At 37.5% G+C, this 22,923-nt stretch overlaps 1 protein-coding gene across 1 annotated transcript in view; it reads left to right on the plus strand.

The window, feature by feature from the left end:
• RASEF (RAS and EF-hand domain containing) overlaps positions 1 to 22,923 on the plus strand; it is a 127,201-nt gene that overhangs the window by 34,848 nt on the left and 69,430 nt on the right. Inside the window, exons 2-3 of the mRNA XM_069064455.1 lie at positions 14,263 to 14,409; positions 18,718 to 18,808. Of these exons, the coding sequence (XP_068920556.1) occupies positions 14,263 to 14,409; positions 18,718 to 18,808 (238 nt within the window). The remainder of the gene's footprint in view (positions 1 to 14,262; positions 14,410 to 18,717; positions 18,809 to 22,923) is intronic.

A 22,923-nucleotide genomic window follows, 5' to 3' on the forward strand; every position in this document is an offset into this window, starting at 1 on the left:
TTTCTCATTATTGGGACACTTAAAAGGAGTAGATTATACATGATCAGTCATGCAAAACATATTACCATATTGGTCACATTGTGAAAGAACACAAAGACTCAAAGGAAAAAAAATACATAAAATGAAAAAGAGTATGCTTTGTTCTGCATTCAGACTCCATCAATTCTTTCTCTGGAGGTGGATAACATTTTTCATCATGAGTTCTTCAGAATTTTCTCGGATCATTGTATTGCTGAGAATAGCCAAGTCATTCATAGTTGATCAAAGTACAGTGTACAGTATTCTCTTCGTCACTTCAATTTGCACCAGCTCATATAAGTCTTTTCAGGTTTTCCTTAAGTCCACTTGGCTCATCATTTCTTCTAGCACAGTAATATTCCATTACAAGCATGTACCACAATGTGTTCAACCATTCCCCAACTGATAGGCATCCCCTCAATTTCTAAGTCTTAGCTACTACAAAAGAGCCGCTATAAATATTTTTGTATAAGTAGGTTCTTCCCCCCCACCCCCATTCTCCTTTAAAAAAATTTCTTTGTGAAAGAGACCTGGTGGTGTTGTTGCAGTTTTATAGCCCTTTGAGCATAGTTCCAAATTGTCCTCTAGAATGGTTGCATCAGTTCACAACTCCACCAATGGTATATTAGTGTCCCAATTTTTCCACATTCCTTCCAACATTTATTATTTTCTTTTTCTGTCATATTATAGGCCAGTAATTATTGGTGGGCTTTATTTTTTTATATCAAAAAATCTGAAGGTTTTTTTTCCCTTCCCCTCACATATTGGCATCTTTCCTTCCTTCAGGTACCTTGAATATTGATCCCTGAATGCCTGTATAATTGTAACCTCCTTTATAGAGTTATTTTATATACATTTGGCCCAATTTATCTGCTTTGCCTGTCTTTAGTGTCATTTCTTTTTCCCTTCTAAACATTTTCCTGGACTATGAAGTTATCATCCAAGTGTGATAAGTTCCTGTTTTCTTGATAAAGGACTGACTCAGTTTGTTATAATAATCTTTAGATATATTTTCCATTTTTTTCCTGTACATTGTTCTCTTTCTAGTTTTGTCCTTATATACCTTTGGGATGACTTTGTTTAGGTGGCTATCTCACCAGATTTTCATTTAACCGTTTTTACTCTTCTGCTCTCTGCTTTGTGAGACAATATTGTTCATAATTGTCTGTAATCTAGCTTTTTAATATTTTGAAAATGAAGATTTTTAATTGATGTGACCTTAGGCAGGTAGCTCAATATTTGTTGATGCTGTCACTTTCTGAGGTTCATTTGATCTCCTTGTTGTAGCAATTAATTTATATGTTGTGAATCTGTGAAATTATTATAATTGGTATTGATATTATTTCTGTTTATTTTAATTGTCAATTATTTGTTTAAATACTTCAGAATTAATTTTTTTAATTATATACCATATCTTTTCAACTTTACTCTTCCCGCTTTTTTTTATTGATTCTTATCTTAGCTCTGAAATGTTGATGGTCTGACTGTATACAGATAGTTGATTCAAGGATAACTCACATTAATAACAAATCTTTTCCCTGGTGTTGAAACATAATATCTTCTGTTTATTGCAGTGTTATTTGGTGCTTACCACATTCTCTGTCTCCTAATTCTTTTTTTTAAAGAAAATGTTCAAGATATTAATACATAAGTCTTCAATTTTGTCTGGGCTCTCATTCTTTCTTCCTGAATGATGATTTCCTATATTTCTTCCCATTCTCACTTTTCCTCACTTTTGCATTGAAGTAACCAAGTAATTTCATTTGTTTCTCGAGGCCTTCATAGAACTTCCCTACTTCTTCATCCTTATCAACTCATGTTGATGCACTGCGATTTTTTTTCCTTTTCCATTTTCTAGTTGTAGCTTCCTTTTTTCTTGGGTTTTGGTTATAGCAAGAATGTCAAAGTTGATATTACTCACTTTTGCCAACAATATGGTCATTGCTCATTGGTATAGGATTTCACATTTAGAGTACCAATAATTGAATTCAGTTTTACTTATAGTCTTAAAAACTGATTCTTATCGTCCTCTACGTCCATCCCCCCTCTGTTCCACTATCACTAAAGAACCAAAAGGGAATGATCACTTAGAAATGGGGGACATTTTGTATTTTTCTGATGGGTTGATATGGTTAAGGAAATAACCATTAGTACTTAGCTATATTGGTTCTCAGAAAATAGACTATTATTACTATATAATATATAATTACTATATAATATAAATAGAAAATATTACTAGGGCCATACCTGAAGACACTTTTTAGCATAGAAGAACCTCTAGAAAAGAACCTCTAGTTCTTTGGTATAGATTTTGGGACCTTGGAGTCATCTCTATGCAATAATGAATCATTGGAACATAATTTTGTGGAGGTTTTCTATTTATGTATAAATTCTTCTTCCTCCTTTTTCTCCTTCTCAGGGTTAAGAGACTTGCCCAGTAAGTGTCAAGTATCTAAGGTCACATTTGAACTCAGGTCCTCCTGACTCCGGGGCCCATGCTCTAGCCACTGCACTACCTCGTGTATAAATTATTCTTAAAGGATTTTTATGGGGAAAGTTTGTGTGGTGATTATATATATTTTTCATTTGCCTTTTATTGCTGTTAGCCCATGATCCCCCGCAACCCAAGCATTTAGTATCCTCTCCTCTTGTGGATATCTTGAGAATTGAGCTCTCAGTGCCTTCAAAATTTTGTCACTTCTAGCATGAACCTCCTCATATATATTTGATTTAGTCCAAATGTTCTTCTTACCTTTGTATTAAGTTTTATTTTTACTTCCTTATGAAAATTGGGAACATGATGTTGGAATCCAAATTCTATTGTCATTGATAAAAAAAAAGAGTTTCCTAAAGAAATCTTGGCAGATCTTTTCCATCTTTTTCTTCTGCTTTTGTCTTTTCAGTTTTGTCCTTAAATTATTTTAAGATGGTCTGACTGAACTGACTCTTTAATAAAACTTTCTGCAAACTTGATTTCCCCCAAATCAAGTTTTTGGGGATGTTTTTTGAAATGATGCTGTTCATAATTTACCATATACCTTCATAACGTTGTATAAATCCCTTTATATTCTAAACAATTGTTGCCTTTGGCCTCTGTATCCCTCTGCTTGTCAAGGAGATCAAGTGTTTGCTGACTAAGGAAACTGCTAGGCTTCTTTTGTCTAACTGGCAATTGATTTGCTGTAGTAGAATGTTCTTAAGCTACTCTGCTTGTCTCTGTCAATGTTTATTCATTTACACAGTTCTCATTTTGGCACATTAACAACTTGCTAAAATAGGTCAAGTTTGAGTTGCCTTTCATGATGTCATCTCATTTTTGTTCTTTTAATAAGGTCCTTGATCATTGCTGTGATACTTTGATGATAAAAGGATGGAAAACCTGTTGTTTTAGAAATGATTCACAAATATTTGTTTTTGTTAGAATCAAATCCATCTTTTTGAGTGTCATTCAGTGTCTAGGGCCTCACCACTCTTCTTGAAGAAAGTATATGCAGCAGCTTCATGCCTTTCCCTTCATACCTTTTTACCCACATAGGTGAGGTAAGTCTTCACACCTTTGTCTTCTCTCATTTTTTCTCATCCATTTTTTTCTAGCACTTTTCATCTTTTCTTCTACCTTCTACCCTTGCCTTAGTCACCAAGTATTTAAGCACATGTAGAATTAACTTAGAGGTTGTTATCAAGTGGTTTTTTTGGATAGAATTTAACTCTGGAATAGATGTTTATGCAAAAGAATCAATTTGTTGTTGTCTGATTTTTTGTGACTCCATTTGGGGTTTTCTTGGCAAAGATAGGGGAATAGTTTTGCCATTACCTTTTCCAGTTCCTTTTACAGAGGCTGACAGGGTTATGTGACTTGCCTAGGATCACAAAGTTAGTAAATGACTTAGACTGAATTTGAACTCAGGTCTTCCAGAATTCAAGCCTAGAGTTCTATCCACATCAACCACCTAGCTTTGATGGAAGGGGCATTGGGTTATTAAAGGAGCATATGTCTTATACTTATAGTGGGATAACATGCTCAACAACACTGAGTAAATGCCTACTACTCACAGTTTTTCTCAGCATCAGAAACTCTTTCATCCTTATTCACATGGATGAAATCTCAGGGTTCTTAATAGCACAGTTTAGTTAAAGCTGCTATGAAAGATGATTTAATTTGATTTTATCCCATTAAAATATTTTAAATAGGAATACAATTTTGGGAAACAATATTAACATCTGTTGTGTAAGTCAAATTACACAGTGAATTAATAACAGTATAGTTTATACAAGTCAGGTAAGTACCACATTCACTATGAATGTGGTATTATTGAGTCATTGCAGTCATGTCCAACTCTTTATGACCCCATTTGGGGTTTTCTTGGCAAAGATACTGGCATGGTTTGCCTTTTCCTTCTCCAGCTCATGAGAAAACTGAGGCAAACAGTGTTAAGTGACTTGTCTAGGGTCACACAGCTAGTAAGTGTCTGAGGCTGGATTTGAACTTGGGCCTTCCTGACTTCAGGGCTGGCACTCCTTCCATTGTGCCACTCAGTTGTCCTAATTTACATTTTAATTTCTAAAAATCCTAGAGATGAAATAGAAGCCAGTAATGTCAACTGATAATTGCTATGGAAATCTCATGCTATTGGTTTGAATTTATATGAATGTAGACTTACTTTTTGGTGTTTTTTTTTTGAAGTGGGGATGATGTTTTTCATCTGTGATTTCATTAGTGCAGAGAACATGTGGTGTAGGAATCTCAACTGATAGAAATCAGCATTCACTGCTCATGTGTGCATGTACATGTATGTACAGTACACACATATATGAAATCCATATGATGCTTAGACATATTTTGCCAAAGTTGGAGCATGTTCTAGGGTAGCCAAATATTTCAGAAGTTAGGAGATTAAGGTGAAATCAAGGAAAAACTGTTCTAGGTCCAATTTTAGGCTGCTCTTCAACTGGGCAGTGGCTCGTTGTCTAGTCATTAAGAAGTAAGGGTAAGATGCTGAGAAATAATGAAATGTCTTATTTGGTCCATCAGTTTGACCTGCACCTATTTTTCTAACTTTGATGTGAACTTAACTTGATTGGGCACAGACAGAAAGAGAGTAACACGTATAGTCATTGTATTGGCATCTATTTGTTTAACCTTTGTTGTCAGGAAAAAAAAAAACCCAAACCTAACAAACACCTAGAAGAGAGATCAGTAACTATAACATTCTTGGAAATGGAACAAAAGAATTCTTCCATTTGTGTTCTCTCCATCCCACCCTCCCCAACCTCTGTGTTATCAAATAAATGACATAATGTTAGAACAGGAAGAGGTCCTATAGTCTAAAGCCCTTTCCAATTAGGAAACTGAGGTGCAGAAAATATTGCCACTACTAATAGCTAACCTATCTGTTCTGCTTTTAAGGTTTGCAAAATACCTTATACTCATGTATCTCACTTAATTCTAACAATGCCATGGGATGTGGATGTTAGTGTTATCTCCATTTTATAGATGAGAAAATTGAGACTGAGACCAGTAAAGTGACTTGCCAAGGGTCATACAACCAGTAAATAAATGTCTGAGGCAGGATTTGAATTAAGGTTTTCATAACCCCAATTCTTTCTACTGGTCTGCCTAATTGTCTCAGAGAAGTTGAGTTGCTGAGAGCCAAAATATTTGGTTCAGAGTGACTCCTGGGTGGTTGGTTCCTATGCAGATGTCCTAGATGCCTGCTGTTTTGGCTTTGGTCTTGAAGCCTGCTCTCAAGAGCATTCTTTGTAATCTGACTGCATATGAGAGGAGTTAACTGACTTTTCCTAAGACTTTTTGGTGCCTAGATAAAAAAAAGCCTTATTTCTATGTTACTTCCAGGATATGACAGACTAAGATAATGATAAGAATACTTGAATCTTTTTTGTCTCATTGCTCTATAAAAACCTCCTAAGAATCAATAAATGAAGTTCATAGTTCTTCCTTGAACTACCCACATGGTCTGGTCATTTCTTATACACATCTCTGATCATGCTTAGTGCTGGACCTTGAGCCACCCATGGCACTGAATGTTGAAAGTAACATAGATTTGACATAGTACAGCTGATACTGTAAATCCGGTCTCCTAACCCACTATTCTTTCCATAGTAACACAGCTGTTAAGTTGCTACTTTTGGGGGGATGTGGAGAGGACAGTCAGCTACTTTTGCAGGGTAGAGCATGTGAATCTTATGCATGAAGGGTGATATTCCTCAGGCGTCTAATCTAAGATATCCAAGTGCATTGTTAACATAAATTCCTACAGTGCTCCCTGAATGCCAGTTCACCCAGATGGTTATCTCACTCTTCATTTCATGGATGAAGCAAGAGGGTGAAGTATAAAATAAGTAAGAAAAACCAGTATTGGGGTGCCTCATTTTGCACAAGAATTTTTAACCCCCAATTTCTGTAATGCAAATCTGATTTGATTGCACCAGGGAGATAGATCCTTTTAAGGAAACCTTGCAGTGAATATTTTCTAAAGTAGAAAATCCTTTAGTAATGAGAGGAATAATCCTCCTAGCACAGCAGGTTGTGTTGGATAGAGTCGGGATTTAGAATCAGAGGGCCTTAATTTAAATCTTAGCTCTCTTACTTATTTTTTTCTTTTAAATTTATTTACTTTAAGTTAACAACATTCAATTTCACAAGTTTTTGAATTCCAAATTTTCTCCTTCTACTTCTCCTCCCTCCCCCCACCAAGGCAGCATACAATCTGATATAGGTTTTGCATACACCTTCATAGTAAACATTAGTCAAGTTGTAAAGAAGAATGATAACCAATGGAATGAACAACAAGAAAGAAGAAACAAAACAAAACAAAAAACCGAGAGAACAAGTAGTTTGCTTCAATTCGCATTCAAACTCTAATTCTTTCTTTAGATGTGGATAGCCTTTTCCATGATGAGTCTTTTGGTGTTGTTTTACAGCCTTGCATTGATGAAAAGAGACCAATCTATCAAAATTAGTCATCACAGATACTATGTGTTTGTAATTGTGGACAATGTTCTCCTGGCTCTGCTCCTGTCACAGCACTAGTTTATATAAGTCTGTCTAGGTATTTATGAAATCTGTCTGCTCCTCATTTCTTATAGCACAATAGTATTTCATTACATTCATATACCACAACTTGTTTAGCCATTCCCCAACTGATGGTCATCCCCCTGATTTCCAATTCTTTGCCACCACAAAAAGAACTGCTATAAATTTTTTGTACATAAATATTGCTATAAAAATTTTTGTAAATACATACTTGCATGATCTCTTTGGGACACAGTCTTAGTGGTATTGCTGGGTCAAAGGGTATGCACATTTTTATAGTTTGCTCTCCAGAATGGTTGAATCAGTTTACAACTCTACCAACAATGCATCAGTGTTCCAATTTTCCCACATTTTCTCTAGCATTTATAATTTTGCTGTTTTGCCATGTTAACAGATCTGACCAGTGAAATATGGTACCTAAGAGTTGTTTTGATTTGCATTTCTCTCATCAATAGTGATTTAGAGTGTTTTTCATATGACTATAGATAGCTTTAATTTCTTCCTCTGAAAACTGCTTGTTCATATCCTTTGACCATTTATCAACCAGAATCCCCTACTTGTTTTTTCTGTAACTGGGCAAGTCAGTAGATTAAGCAACACATGTAGTGGAAAGAATGATGAATGGATAATCAGAAGACCTGGGTGCAAATCCTAATTTTGCCAGTTGGGACCATGTGACCTTGGGATAGTCACTTCCCTCTGGACCTCTGTAAAGTTAGGATATTGGACAAAATATGTCAAAGGCCCTTTCTGTCTCTAAAACTGTGATCATATTTTCTTTGTTTGGGGAGGTAAAATTTTGTATGTCAGATTTTCTTCAATTCAATTTGATAGGCATTCATTAAGCCCCTACTAGTATCCAAGGCATGGTATTAGGTGCTGGGCATGTAAACACAAATTGAACAGTCCCTTCCCTCAAGGATTTTATATTTCTACCAGAGGTTTCCAATATTTCTGGGGATAAGTAAAGTCAATATAATTTGAAAAGGGGGCTATTTGAAACAACCAGGGGATCAGGAAAAACTTATATTCTTATATTCAAAATTATGCTATTTGTGTTCCTAAGCTAACTGTCAAATAAACAAGAAAACATAAGTTCTAAATTCCATAAGAAAGGAACAAGGGGGTGGCTAGGTGGCACAGTGAATAGAGCACTGGCCCTGGAATCAGGAGGACCTGAATTCAAATCTGGCCTCAGATGCTTAACACAAAAACTAGCAGTGTGACCTTGGGCAAATCACTTAACCCCAGTTGCCCTTCAAAAAGCAAAAAAAAACCCAAAAACAAAACAAAGGAACAAAAAGCAAATGGATTTTCCCTTTCCCCTTAAATTTGCATTATTACAGTGATATCCTCTGTCTGTTTTATTGCTCTTGAGTTGGCTATTATCTGTCATTTCTTCAGTAGTTAAATAATAAGAAACTTGTTTTTTTTTTTTAACATAGTTTGAGATTTGGAAAGGGAGCTCTACTCTCCAAGTAGAAAAGGAATCTTTACTTATTCAGTCTCTGCTTTTAAAGGTCTCTAATAAGAGGAAATCTACTACCTCTCCAAATAGCCCATCCCATTTTGAGGCAGTCACAACTTTTAGAAGTGTTTCCTTGACTGGAAGTCTAAAATTTCCTCTTTGTAACTTTTACCCCTTGCCTCCTGAATCTACCCTCTGGGGCCAAATAGAGCAAGTCTACTCCTAGTGACAGCCCTTGAAATTGTTGGAGGCAGGATTTTTTTGCTGTGTTATGAAAGGCCAGCATTGGCAGAAGGCTTTCTAATGTCTGGCATCTTGTTGGTGTTCAGTAAGGGATAAATAATAAAGCAATGATGGTGTGTTTTCAATTCTTGGTGAGTGTGTCCAGGAGTATCGGTTCCTATTGCTGTTTATAAGCATTATTTGTGATAATGAAAATAACTCAGCATTTTCCCAAGAGTATTAGACCTCATAGGAAGAGCCAGCACTCCCTAGGTTTAGTAGCACAGAAGATACTATTTACCTCAGCTAACCTTTTGTTTGTACTTTATTTGTACTGTTCAGTTGACTTGAGCATTGGCCCCAGGTAAGATTAAGTTGGTTCTGTAGATAGGGAAACTGGACAGAGCTTGTAGCCAAGTGGACACCCTGGGGCCATCTTTAACTAAACTTCCTAATTGGGTTGGGCATTTAACTTGTGATTCAACACAAGTTCATGGATCCATATAAAATCTTGGCTTTTTCTGCCTATCAATCCTCAAAATTTCGGTTATCAAGGGAATGATAAGTTATGTTCTGCTTGATTTTAGGAAAAAAAAATAAGAGTTTGAAGTTAACATTTGAACTGTGAGAAGGGAATTGAAGATCCTGGATCTGGGGAGATCTTGGTCTACTGCTGGATGAGGAGAGGTGATCTGATTAACTGGAACTGATTAGTTCTTATTCAAGGAAACTAGGAGGCTCACTGAGTTCAAATATGACCTCGGACACTTACTAGCTGTGTGACCCTGGGCAAGTTGTGTAAGCCTGTTTGCCTCAGATAACTCATCGGGAAATGCGGTGACAATAGAAATGGCAGACCAATTTTTTTTTTTGCCAAGAAAACCCAAAATGGGGGTCAGGAAGAGTCAGAGAGGACTGAAAACGATTAAAAAACAAGTCTTATTCACAGCCATGATTATTGTTGTTATTTGTCCTGTGTTCAGGAAGAGAACCATGGCATCAGGAAGGCAATGCCATGTCTTGCAAGTGAATTGGATTTAAGTGAGGGAAGGCTGTGTAAGATCCTCACCCTCATTTTCTCCTCCAGAGCCATCTGGGTCCAGTGGCAAGATATAAGTAGAAATAACTGGAGATGGCCCCCATCTGACACATAGTGCTTTCAGGAATGCTTGGTGACTACCTGGATAACTGTCCAGTGCCATGACAGGAGAAAAAAATACTGGGACCCTGCTGTGACTCAGGATTGGGCTGTCTTGGCCACCTGTGCCCTACATATGATCTCCTCAAGGGTAGGTTGGGATATTGGGACAAGTATTAGTTGAGAGGGTGACAGAACCTGGGTTCCATTTCTGGGACAAATGCATTTTTGCCTAAGTCTTTGAGAGGAAGGAAGACAGGGAGAGACAAACAGAAAGATCAACAGAGAGAGACAGAAAGAGATCGACAGAGAGGAGACAGACAGAGACAGGGAGGAAGTGGCAGAGACAGAGCTACAGTAGAGAGAAACAAACAGAGAAACGAATGCCTGCATTGTATGACAGTTGTAGAAATATGGTTAGAAGAAATTTCCTCATCTCAGAATTACCTGTCCCTATGAAGTTACTGGTCTCTTCCCTACCCTCATTGTGAAGAGGTATGATGTATCATCTTTTGAATGGTGTTAGACTTGGAGTCAGATCCTTCCTCTGATACTTAATAGTTTTTTGACACTGATCAAGTCACTTAACTTGTCCAAATCTTAAGTTCTCCATCAGCAAAATGAAGAGGTTTGATTAGGTGGCCACTGTAGAAGCAAGCACCCCAGCATACCCAGGATAGCTGCTAACACAGGTTCTTAGATATGCTTTTCTAAAGGAATGCAACTCAAAATGGGTTAACAGTCTTGCTTTAATCAAACATATATCATTTACCTAGTTTGGGGGAAAAAGTCAACACCCTAAACTTCACAGAATACAAACAGAAGTTACAAGCAAAAAATGACACAAGTCAGCAAACAGATCAGCAGACAAGGCTTCCAGCTGTCTGACCATTACATCCATACCTAGTTAGTTACCAGAGAGGGAAGCACCAACATCTGGGTTTTCAAAGCTGGGGGGCTCAACGGTTACCCAGAGTCTCATCTGGCCAAGTCACACAACTTTTCCCAAAGTGAGCCCCAAAGCAAAACCTCACATCACAGTATATATAGCCCTCTCCTGGGTCACAGACCATCACAACTCTTGTGACCCACTACCCAATCATAAAGTAACAAGGTGTGGGCATTTCTGAAAAACAAGCCACCCTCCATAGGCTCCAGGTGAGCACATTCAGCCTATTAGGGGGCAGAGTATATTCTCAAATAAGGAAGGTTCTCAGAGTCATTTAAGCCTATCAAGGGGCCATTGGGCAAGGAAGATCTTCAGATTCTCATTCCCATAACAGTGTTGCATTGTATTTTTATTCATTTTATTAAACATTTCCTAATTAAATTTTAACCTAGCTCCGAATGACATTTTGAGGTCCACTGGCTACAAGTTTAAAACTTCTGCTCTCAAAGTCTCTAAGTTGAAGATATGATACAAACTCTCATTGCAAGATTGGTTTTTCTTACTTGAGAGCTCTCTAGACCAAGAACATCAAGGTCTAGCCTAGGCCTTATCCCCAGACCCTGCTAGGGTCACCCCATGAAATGGTGAGATGGTAGAATGGACTTTTATGGAAGGTTTAGGTTTATGTGGCTCATTTCATGTGATACTTAACTAGGGGCATACTGGTAAATGTTAAACAACCAAAAAAAATGTATGCACAATACACTCGTAAGTTTAATCAGCATTATTTAACATTTTTTCCCTTACTTTCCTAATCCTGGGCAATCAATAGAACAATAAATCAAGTCCTGATTTGTAATGTTTGCTGATTCCTGAGGTGTAGAGGCTCATGTTGAAAATTTAACAGGTGGGTCTCATTAGCTGTCAGTCAATACATGTGGATGCATGCATATATGGCTGTGTGTATATGTATGTGTAAATATGTATGTGCATATATACATATATATCATCATCATCATCAACTGCTATGTGCCAGGCAGAGTACTTAGATGGGTCAGTGGATAAAGTGTTGGACAAGGAATCAGGAAGACCTGAGTTCAAATGTGACCTCAGACATTTACTAACTGTGTGACCATTGGCAAATCACTTAACCTCTGTTTGCCTCAAAACACTGAAGAAGGAAATGGCAAATTATTTCAGTGTCTTTGCCAAGAAAACTTCATGGACTGTATTAGTGCGCTATGGTCTACAGGGTCAAGAAGAGGCAGACAGGACTGAACAACAGCAATGTGCCAGGTGCTGTGTTAAATGCTTGAGCTATGAAAAGGCAAAAGAAAATCCTGTCCTCAGGGAGCTCACAATCTAATGGAGGAACCAACAAGCAAACAAATATATGCGAATACCCCTGGACTGAACCCAGTTCTCAGGTACAGGATGTCTAAAAGTCTTAGTGCAGTATTAAACCTTCTGGACTACCTTGTTAATCAAGAGAAAACATTCCATTTCATGAATGAAGTGGGACCTATCTTTCTTCTATTTTAGAATTCTTCAACTTTTTACTAAATATAAACAAAGGAGAGGGTAGGTGGCACAGTGAATAGAGCACTGGCCCTGGAGTCAGGAGGACCTAAGTTCAAATCTGGCCTCAAACACTTAACACTTACTAGCTTTATGACCTTGGGCAAGTCACTTAACCCCAACTGCCCTGCATTCTCCCTTCCAAAAAGCAAACAAAAATTATACACACACACGCACACACAAAGTATGTGGGAAAACATAATGGCTGATATTTCAGGTGTCTTAAAGTGCTAAGAATATAACAGAAACTTAACTTTGTTGATTTGATTTCTGATTTACTGTTTGTTCCCAGCCTGTGAAATGCAGTCTCTGTAAACTAGAGCAATTCATGCAGGAGAAAATGTTATAGGGGTTGGAAAATTAGCCAGGTAGAAACCATCCTAAGATTGGAGCAATTAACCACATCTCATAAGGGACTGCATTCTGTGTAGCTGGCTAGCTATTATGGTACAGATCTGATACTTGTGTGGCAGCGTATGAATGCAGAAAGAAGTTTGGACGCCATTTGGATGCTAGTGAACAGCAGCTAGTACTTTGAAATATTACTACAAATTTGTAGATGTTGGAAGTTGAGAGCTTGAAAGTATACATATATTGAGATTGTGATACATGCTAAGAAGTCCCCCTGTGTAAGTAGGTCATGGAAGGGAAAGGTCTTCTAGGATGCTCAGGCTGGGCACACCATCTATGCCATGAAAAGAACCCTATAAAGCGTGACAAATTTTTATTTAAAAAATCACAGTTGGCATTTTATGCTACTTTAAGGTTTTTGAAGTGCTTTTAAAATATTTCCTTAATTTATCTTTACAACAAACTACTGTCCTCTTTTCCCTTTCCCCTTTCCCCTTCCTCTTTTTACTTCCCTCCCTTCTTTTTCCTCTTCCCCTCCTCCTCTTTTCTCCTTCCCTCTCCTACTCACTTTCCTTCCTTTCTTTCCTTCTCCCTTTGCCTATGTCTTTCCTATCTTTCCTTTCACTTTTTCCTCCTTCTCTCTCTTCTTCTCTTTCCTCCCTTCCCCTTCTTCATTGCCCTATTAGAAACTACTTTTCTTTTGTTACTTTCATTTTCTATCTCTTCAACATGACGTGGTTGTGCTCCCCCAAATCCAGCTCTAAATCCTATGATAAGTGTCTGCTATTTGGATGTGACTTTATTGTTATTTTAGGCCCCAAAGTTGTCCATTTCTTCTGGGAAACTGTAATTTTTTGCCTCCAAATAACAAAATCTCTAACTTCTGTTTTAGGAAGCACTGCTATGATAACAGTAGAATCATAGCTCAAGTTAATGTTATTAGACAATATCACAGCTGACTCCCCATAAGGGATCAAAGAAAGAAAAATTGATTTGTTATTCAATGAGTGAGAAAGCAGTCCAAGGAATACATGTACTGTGCAGAAAAATGAACCAATGTAGTAATTAATAAAAAGATAAAAAGTATTAGCTCTGCTCAAAGCCTTCTATGTATATTCATTGAACTGATTGTTGTTATTTTTTTTTAGGGCAATTGGGGTTAAGTCACAAGGTCACATGGCTAGTTTTTGTGTTAAGTGTCTGAGGCCAGATCCGAGCCCAGGTCCTCCTGACTCCAGGGCCAGTGGTCTATTCACTGCGCTACCTAGCAGCCCAAAATGCTTGTTAAGAAAACACTCATTGGCCCTATCTTATCCTTTTCCCATAAATTTCTCCATCCAAATAGAGAAAGCTTCCAGAATTAGGTTCTGCCCTGCCCCTGAGACCATATTTCTCATTGCTCTCCTAACACACTCACTCTGTTCTAGGCAGCCTTGCTATACCATGTTACTTTGGTTCCTACTTTAATACTTTAAATTTGCTTTGCTTGTAAAGTGTTCATTCTGCAAATGGACACTTGATGTTTTTTTCTTTTCCTTTGGCAGAAAAGATCAAGTTAGCGTTCTGTATCAGAACATCAACATTTTGGAGCCAAGATTAATCCAACCTTACGAACATGTTATCAAGAACTTTATCCAAGAGATCAGACTTCAAAGTACCGAGATAGAAAACCTGGCCATCGCAGTGAAAAGGTAGTTTAAAATATATATGTGTATGCGTATGTGTGTGTGTGTGTGTGTGTGTGTGTGTGTGTGTGTGTGTGTGTGTAAAATTTCCTCAGATATCATTGGTTTAAGGTACACTCAGTGAGGAAACCCCTTCAACCAATTCATATTAGTAATTGCTCTGACACAGTCTTAGAGAATTTCTTGGCATGGGCCGCAGGAGGGTCTCTGTGACTTGCTCAGGGTAACATAGCCTGTATATGTCTGCCCTATGTGGGACTTAAATTCAAGTCTTTTCCTGAGCCCTAAGGCTTGTTCTCCATCCTCTATGCCAACAGTTTTGAAACTTTTTGATTTCAGGACTCCCCTTAACAGTCTTAAATTATTGAGGACCTCAAAGAGTTTTTGTTTATATGTCTGATAACTGTCAATATTTACTGTTAGAAATGTTTAAAACATCATATTATTTTTGTGAAAATAATTTTCACTTTGTGGGTTACCTAAAAAAGTCTTGAGATCCATATTTCTTCCCACTGGGGTCCCTGGATCACATATTGATAACTGCTGCCTCTCTGAAATAGTGTTAGCATTGTAATATGCACCACTTGATTTTATTTTTAAAAATTGATTTAAAAAATTTTAAACCTCTAGATTGATTAAAGCAAGCTGAATTGTTAGTGGAAAATTAGTGGAAGGAATTCCCTTTTGTAGTTCTGTCATCTGTGTTTTTTATCACTTATTAACTATAAGACTGGGCAAATTATTTCACTTCCTGTTCTCTCATCTGTGAAATGGAGCCTAGCTCAATACCAGGAACATGGTAGATGCTTAATAAATGTTTATTGATTAGATGATTAATACCTATCCTATATAATTCATGCAATTGTTATAAGGATCAGTAATGATTTTGAAAGAAGTATAATGGTCTTATGAAGAAATATTTTCTCCTAAAACCAATGTTTTTTTTAAATTGTGGAGAAAGGATAAGGTTCTGGCCTCTTTAGAAGCTTTGAGGAGAGTGGTTCTGACTCAGGAAATTCAAAGTGGATGGTACTGACAGTCACAATTCTTTCAAAAAGTAGTTTTGAGTCACTTAAGACAGCTGAGAATAGATGTTAAATTTATTTTTTTAAATAATGTTTTATTTTTTAAAAACTTTCCAATTACATGTAAAAACAATTTTCAACATTAGTTTTTTAAAAACTGACTTCCAAATTTTCTCCCCCTCTCCCCTCCCTGAGAATGGAAGGACTTTAGTGTTATTTCCATATTAGTCATGTTGTGGTAGAAAATACAGGTAAAAAGAAAAACCACCATGAAAAAAATTGAGAAATAGTATGCTTCGATCTGTTAGTTCTTTCTTTGAGAGGAATGATGTTAAAATTTAAAACCAGATGTCTGGACAGATGGTTTACACTGGGAGAAGTTAGGAAGAATTTGTGCTACCTTGAAAGGTAAGCCCTTCCCTGGAGGTCTTCAAGCAGAGGATGGATGACCACTTGTCAGAAGTACTGTTGTTGGTCAATAAGTCTTTATTAAATGCTTACTATTTAGCAGAAATAAGCAGCTAGGTAGCTCAGTGGATAGAGCACTGGGCCCAGAGTCAGGCAGACCTGAATTCAAATATGATTTCAGACATGTACTAGCTTTGTGACCCTGGGCAAGTCACTTAATCTCCATTTGCTTGAATCCACTGCAGAAGGATATACTCCAATATCTTTGCCAAGAGAACCCTGTGGACAGTATCAGCTTGCTATGGTTTGTGGGGTCAGGGAGAATCAGACATCACTAAACAACACCAGTACTATAGTGTCTACCAGATAGTCTTCTGTTAAGCACTGGGCATGAAAAGAGAGACAGACTTCAAGAATCTCATATTTTAATAGGGGAGACAACATACAAATAATTGTGTGTATATAAGATACATACAATGTAAATGGAAGTTAACCTTTGAGAGAAGGTACCTGTAGGAAGACTAGGGTGGAGAAGGAACCAAGAAAGGCCTTTTGCCAAAGGAGGTGGCATCTGAGCTGAAACTTTGTGTGAGCCAGGAGATGAGGGTGGGGAGGAGGGACATTGTTGGGATAGTGGAAGTCTTGCTGTGTAAACAAGAAGACCAGTGTAGTTGAATCATCGACTATATAGAGGAGATTAAATGGTAAGAAGACTGGAAGAGTGAGATGAGGCCAGATTGGAAAAGGCTTTAAATGCCAAACAGAGATTTTTATTTTATATCCTGGAGGTAATAGGGAGCCACTGAAGTTCATTGAGATGAGGCTGGAGGGGTGTGACATTGCCAGACCTGTGCTTTAGAAAAAATACTTTGGCAACTGAATAGAGAAAAGACTGGTGTGGGAAGAGACTTGAGATAGAATGACCAATAGGAACCTATTACAATAATCCAGGTGAAAGGTCTGAGGGCCTAGCGTAGAACTGTGACTATCACATAGCAAAAAGGGGACATGGATGAGAAATTGTGTGAAAGTAAAAACAGCAAGATTTGACAACAGATTGGATTCCCATTCAGGTGTAAGATGACATAGATGATCCCAAGGTCCTTGCCAACTGATAAATGATTCTGTGAAATTTAGTCTGTTATAAATTGAATGCTTAGAGTAAATAATGCTCTCTCTCAAATTTATATTAAATATATAAAAATATAAAATTATACAAATATATAAATAATGTAAATATCTATAGATAAACACATGTAATCATGCAATTCAGGAAATTACCTAAATATGCAACATATTACATACCTATATATGCACACACACACACACACACACATATATATTTAATGTTTGTACTCAACTAGCAACTGACTATATGAGGAAAAAAATAAGACAGATAGAATCAAGCCACCATAACCTGAGCAGCCTGTATGTGAGATAAGTTTAAATACAGACCTAAAACCATATCATTTTTAGGCTAAAAGGGATTTTCTTTAGAGTTCATATACTTCATTTACTTACCTTTCCCCATAGTATTGAAATACTGGGAACTGAATGATACATGAAATGATTTTAAAATTAGTTGAGTATTAAGATAAAACTCAAACCACTTTCAGTATATTTTCCTTTCCCAATCCTACTCCCTGATTTCAGATTTTTAAAAGATTAAGTTAAGAACCAAAGTCTGGTTAAAGTATAAACTCATCTTCCATGGACTGGAATTTTAGGGCCTTTTACTAGAATTTAGTTTTCTCATTTGGGGAATTTGTTATTCTCTTCCCCTGCCCCAGTTTTTGTTCCTGTTTTAAACCTATGATATGGTTGCTATAACTGAGTTATAAAATATGTTTAACAGATATGTCCTTGTTACCTTTGTAGCTAGGTGGTACACTTGTTAAGAGCTCTGGACCTGGAGTCAGTAAGACATGGGTTCAGATCCAGCCTAAGACACTTAGTAGCTGTGTGACCCCTGGCAAAAGTCAGTTAATCTTTGTTTGCTCAACTACAAAACCAGAATACTAACAGCATCTAACTTTCAGGGTTGCGGTGATTAAGCCTTAATCAATGAATGGGTGTTTCCTCAGTCAGACTGAGACCTGTTACAGACCTTAGCTTGAAAAGGCCAAGATCCTCCACTGCCTCCTGGGCCATCTCCAGTCATGCTGATCTGTATCAGGCCACTGGACCCAGATGGCTCTGGAGGAGAAAGTGAGGCTGGTAACTTTGCACAGCTGTTCCTCACTTAAATTCAGTTCTCTTGAGTATCATGGCATCACCTCTCTGTTGTCATCCTCTTCAAGAACAAAAGACAGCAGGATCTGTGAGGATCAAATGGAATATTTGTAAAATGCTTAGCATGGTGACTGACATGGTGTCAGTGTCACTGACATGACTTAGCATGGTGACACCAACACAAAGTTGGTGCTATGTGTCTTCATAGCAAAACATGCTAGATTTGAAGTGTGGATCCCAGATGAGATGCTTATGAGCTTTGTGACACTGGGCATATCACTTCACCTCTTCTAGCCTCAGTTTACCCATTTGTTAAGTGTAGATAACAATATTTTTTTAACCTACCTCAGAGGATAATTGTGAAGGAAAATGCTGTAAAATCTTAAAGTAAATCTTAAAGCTCCATAGAAATATGAGTTTTTCATGATTGGTGGTTATGGTTGTTACATGATTTAAAGAGGCAAATATTGTAAAGATTAACTGCCAGCCACAGCAGTTTGGTGTTTATCTATTCAATGACATATCTCTTGGGGGTGGTTAGATTTCAGAACGTGTGTGTGCACATGAAGCAAATGAAGAGAGTCTCTCTCATTATTTTGTTTTCAAATAACAGAGGTGAATCAGAGTGTGTGCCCTTTTAAATTTTCAGAGCCCAGGACAAAGCAGCCATGCAGTTAAGTGAACTGGAAGAGGAGATGGATCAGAGAGTCCAAGCCACAGAACATAAAACAAGGAAAGATGTAAGTATCTGGTATTGCCATCATCCCCAGAGGTTACCTCCTCCTGCTACCTATTAGCATTGATGCAGAGTTGGTCAAAGCAGAGAGTTCCTATTTCTGTTTATTTCAAGGATACATGCAGCTAGTTTCCAATTGTAACTTCAATAGAATTCAAACTGGATCTCTAAATTTCATTGTTATGCACTGGAACTTAGCCAGTTTTTTTTTTTTCCATTATAGTTTGCTGCTACTGCAGCGTGAATTGAAGGAAATGATTTCCATCCAGACTCTTCTTTTTCATTAAGTAAAAAGTGGAAAGCAATGTCTCTAGATAACATTAGTATGTTTCCCCCAGGCTTTTAATGATAACCTCACTCAGTTCCACTTTTATCATTTCACTGGCACCATTGACTTTCCTATTGTCTCATTGTGTAGGTGGTGGTAGTTGTTCATTCACTCTCCAAGACCCTGTGGACCAACTGTCCTTGGGGCTTTCTTGGCAAAGATAATAGAAAGGTTTGTTATTTCCTTATCCAGATTTATCCAGGCCGGGATTAAGTGACCTGTCTGGGTCATACAACTAGTAAGTGTCTGAGGTCAATTTTCACCTCTGATCTTTCTCACTGCAGACCCAGTACTCTATCTACTGCAATACTTTCCTTCCCCTCTTTGTGCAAACTTGGCTCCTTTCTAATCCCTCAGATTTAAAACTCTTCTTATTTAGGGACTCCTAATCTCCCTTGATTTCCCACTGCCATTCAGTCCCAGGGTTCAGAACATTCTTTGATATATCTCTGGAGTTCACAACGTAGGTTTCCATATGGAGAATAAAAGAGTAGCATTCTCCTCTCTCTCCCTCTTCTCATTTGATGTTGAATCTGAGCTCAATGACTCTCAGGCCTGACAATGACTATCTTTATAACCTTGGGCACGTGGCCTATCTGTACTTTTCATCACTTCCTACTGAAAAATGTAAAATGCTGCTTTATTATCAAGGTTAAATTCCTCTGCTTGACACTGTGGTTTCATTATCTGACTTCACTCTCAGTACTCTGATTATCCAGCTTTATTTCGCATTTCTATGCATCATAAAAACTCTCCAGTTAGGGTTCAGTTTATCAAGCTTCTTCGGTACCTAACTTAAGACCCCCCTCTCTTCCATGAGACATTACTTCATGAAGACTAAAATTTTCCTACTTGTCATTTTAATTCAATACTATGTGGTTTCACCACTTGTTCTTGTAGTAGCAAGCACCCCAGCATTCCCAGGATGGCTGCTAGTACAGGCTCTTAGATCTGCTTTTCTAAAGGAAAGTCACTCAAAATGAGTTAACAATCTTCCTTTAATCAAACATATGTCATTTGCCTAGTTCAGGGTAAAAGGTCAGCACCCCAAACTTCAGAGAATACAGAGGTTACAAGCAGACGAAAAATACAGAGAAACAGATCAGCAAACAGGCTTCCAGCTGTCCAACCATTACATCCATACCTAGTCAGTTACCAGAGAGGGAAGCACCAACCTCTGGGTTTTCAAAGCCAGGGGGCTCAACAGCTGCCTAGAGTCTCATCTGGTCAAATCACACAACTCTTCTCAAAGTGGGCCCCAAAACAAAACCTCACATCAGGGTATATATAGCCTTCTCCTGGCTCAGAGAATGTCACAACCCTCTTAACCCACTGCCCAATCACAAAGCATCAAGGCTTGGGCATTCCTGAAAAACAAGCCTCCCGCCACAGGCTCCATGAGACCACATTCAGCCTATTAGGGGGCAGAGTATATTCTCAAATCAGGAAAGGTTCTCAGAGTCACTTAAGCCTAGCCAAGGGGCGGGGAAGATCTTAAATTCCCATTCTCATAACAGTTCTCTGATTGTTTCCTTTGTGTTAATTCAGAATTACCTTTTGGACTATAAGCTTCCCGAGGTCAGGGCTCCTGTCTTAAAGCGTAAAAAGTTCAGGAACCAGATAATAGAAGATTTATCCTTTTAAACATTAAAACTACATTCTAACTATTTTGGCTGAGAAGTCTAAAATCTATTTACTTCCCTTTCTTGTTGAGCAGAATATTCTGAACATCACTGAACTTAGACTCAAGGCCATGTTTATAAACATCAGTTATTTTACTATTATTTACTGTCTGTGCCCACTATGAATCTATATAGCTATGAATAAGATGCTATTCTGTACTATATATTACTATCAGTTATACTATTCTATAACATGGTGATGCCCTCAGGACCTGTCTATTGGCTCCTCTGCTAAGTGACCCTAGATTGCTTTGCTTTTTGAGTTGCTCATATCGGCTTTTCATAAATGTCCTGTCTTCTTCCTTCCCTGCAGTATTTTTCCTTCTGTCAGGGTGCCTGCCTCTAGTAGCCACTCTTTTTTTTTTTCTAATTTGCGGCTTCTATTCTATGAAGGACCCAAAAGACAAGGTAATCACATGTGTTAGAACTGTGTCTAAATGAGACTGCATAGGCCCAGCAAGGGCAAGCTGAAACTTTCTAATTATAGCCCTTAGAATCCTTACATGTGCTTAGTGACTTCTATTTTGGCTTCTCAGATCACTTTTTTGTTTACTGCCTGATTCTTAGGTGGGCTCTAGTTAAGTGAAGTTGCCAAATAGCTAAGGATGCTTTTATAACATCCACAGAGTTTGGCGTAGTATTGGGCACATAGGAGATGCTCAAATGCTGGTTGGTTGGTTGTCTATGAATTGGTACTTTTGCCCACATTAGCTAGTATTTCAGTTCAGTAGGGGAAAAGATAATTCTTTTTTTTTTGTTTCATCTTGTACATAGATTTCTGATAATGAATAACAATGCATCACAAGACTTTATATTCAGTATTGAAATTATAATTTTGCCCAGTAGCACCACTGCATGTTTGCTTCATAATACACTTAGTCCTAGAGTTTAGGGCTCCTACCGTTGCTGTCTTCTCTGGGTAAGCAGCAAGCAAGATGAAACCCCTTTCTGATTTTGCCCTGGGGACAAAGAAAATAAAATGTTTCTGGAGGGAAATAGTATAATTGGTTTTATTGTCTTAGTTTTATGGAGATTATCTACTTTGGGACTATTGCACTGATGTTTGGAAGAGCATTCTGTGATTCCCTGTAAAATACTTAACCTTGGTGAACATAGCACTTAAGAGATTTAGGTTGTGTCATGCTGATAGTTATCCCCATCTCATTTAAAACCTTACTTCGCCTCTATCTAGCTAAAAGGAAATACATATGATAGATCAGGATCATTTGCTCCTTATGAATTATTTGATATTTTCATTTTTTTTACACCCAGTGAAATTATTTTAAGTATATTAAGTAGCTATGGCTGAGTGAGCCAAACCCTGTGCATTTGAAATAAGGAGGCCAATTTCTGATACTGGTTTTTTGAGGGGACTTGGTGAAGTCATTATTTAACAGTACCTCAGTTTCACTTGGCTGTAGAATGCAGAGCATATGCTTGGTGCAGCTGTAGTTCAGAAAATGTAAAGAGATCTATACATAGAAAATATAGGATCATAGATTTATGGCAAGAGGTCATTGAATCCATCCCCTTAATTTTTCAGATGAGGAAACTAAGGCCTATAGATGTTAAGTGACTGAAGCAGGGTTTAATTTGTTTTTTTCTGAATCTCAGCCCAATATTCTATTTTTGGTATTCAGGTGAAAAATCATTTCATTTTTCTTAGGATATATTTCCCTTCACTAACATGCTTACCTTATAGATGCTTGCAAAACACATCTGCTGAAAAGTCAGAAAATGGATTTTCTTTTAAAAGTAGAAGTTTAAACTTTCTTTTACCTTTCATTATCTTGATGGATTAAAAGTAAATGAGGAGAACTGGAAGACCATGATAAAAATACTTGATATTTCTCTACCACTTTAAAGTCTCTCAGGTACTTTAGGCATATTATTGCATTTGATCTCCATGGCAGCTCTCCTGGAGGTAGTACATGTGATTGTTCCCATTTTACAGATGATTCCAAGTCTAGTTTCCTTTCTATTTGCTTTTTGTAGCCGCTATAGCTCAGATGTTTTAAGTTAATGGTAATGATGGGGTAGGGAAAAACAAGTATTGGTATAAACCATAGGAAACCATCCTGAATGGGAACGATGCATTTTTGAAGTTTC

This window comes from Petaurus breviceps, unplaced genomic scaffold (assembly GCF_028583685.1).
Source record: "Petaurus breviceps papuanus isolate PSGF00001 unplaced genomic scaffold, PetGlider_PUasm1.0 138, whole genome shotgun sequence".
Taxonomy (NCBI): Eukaryota; Metazoa; Chordata; class Mammalia; order Diprotodontia; family Petauridae; genus Petaurus; species Petaurus breviceps.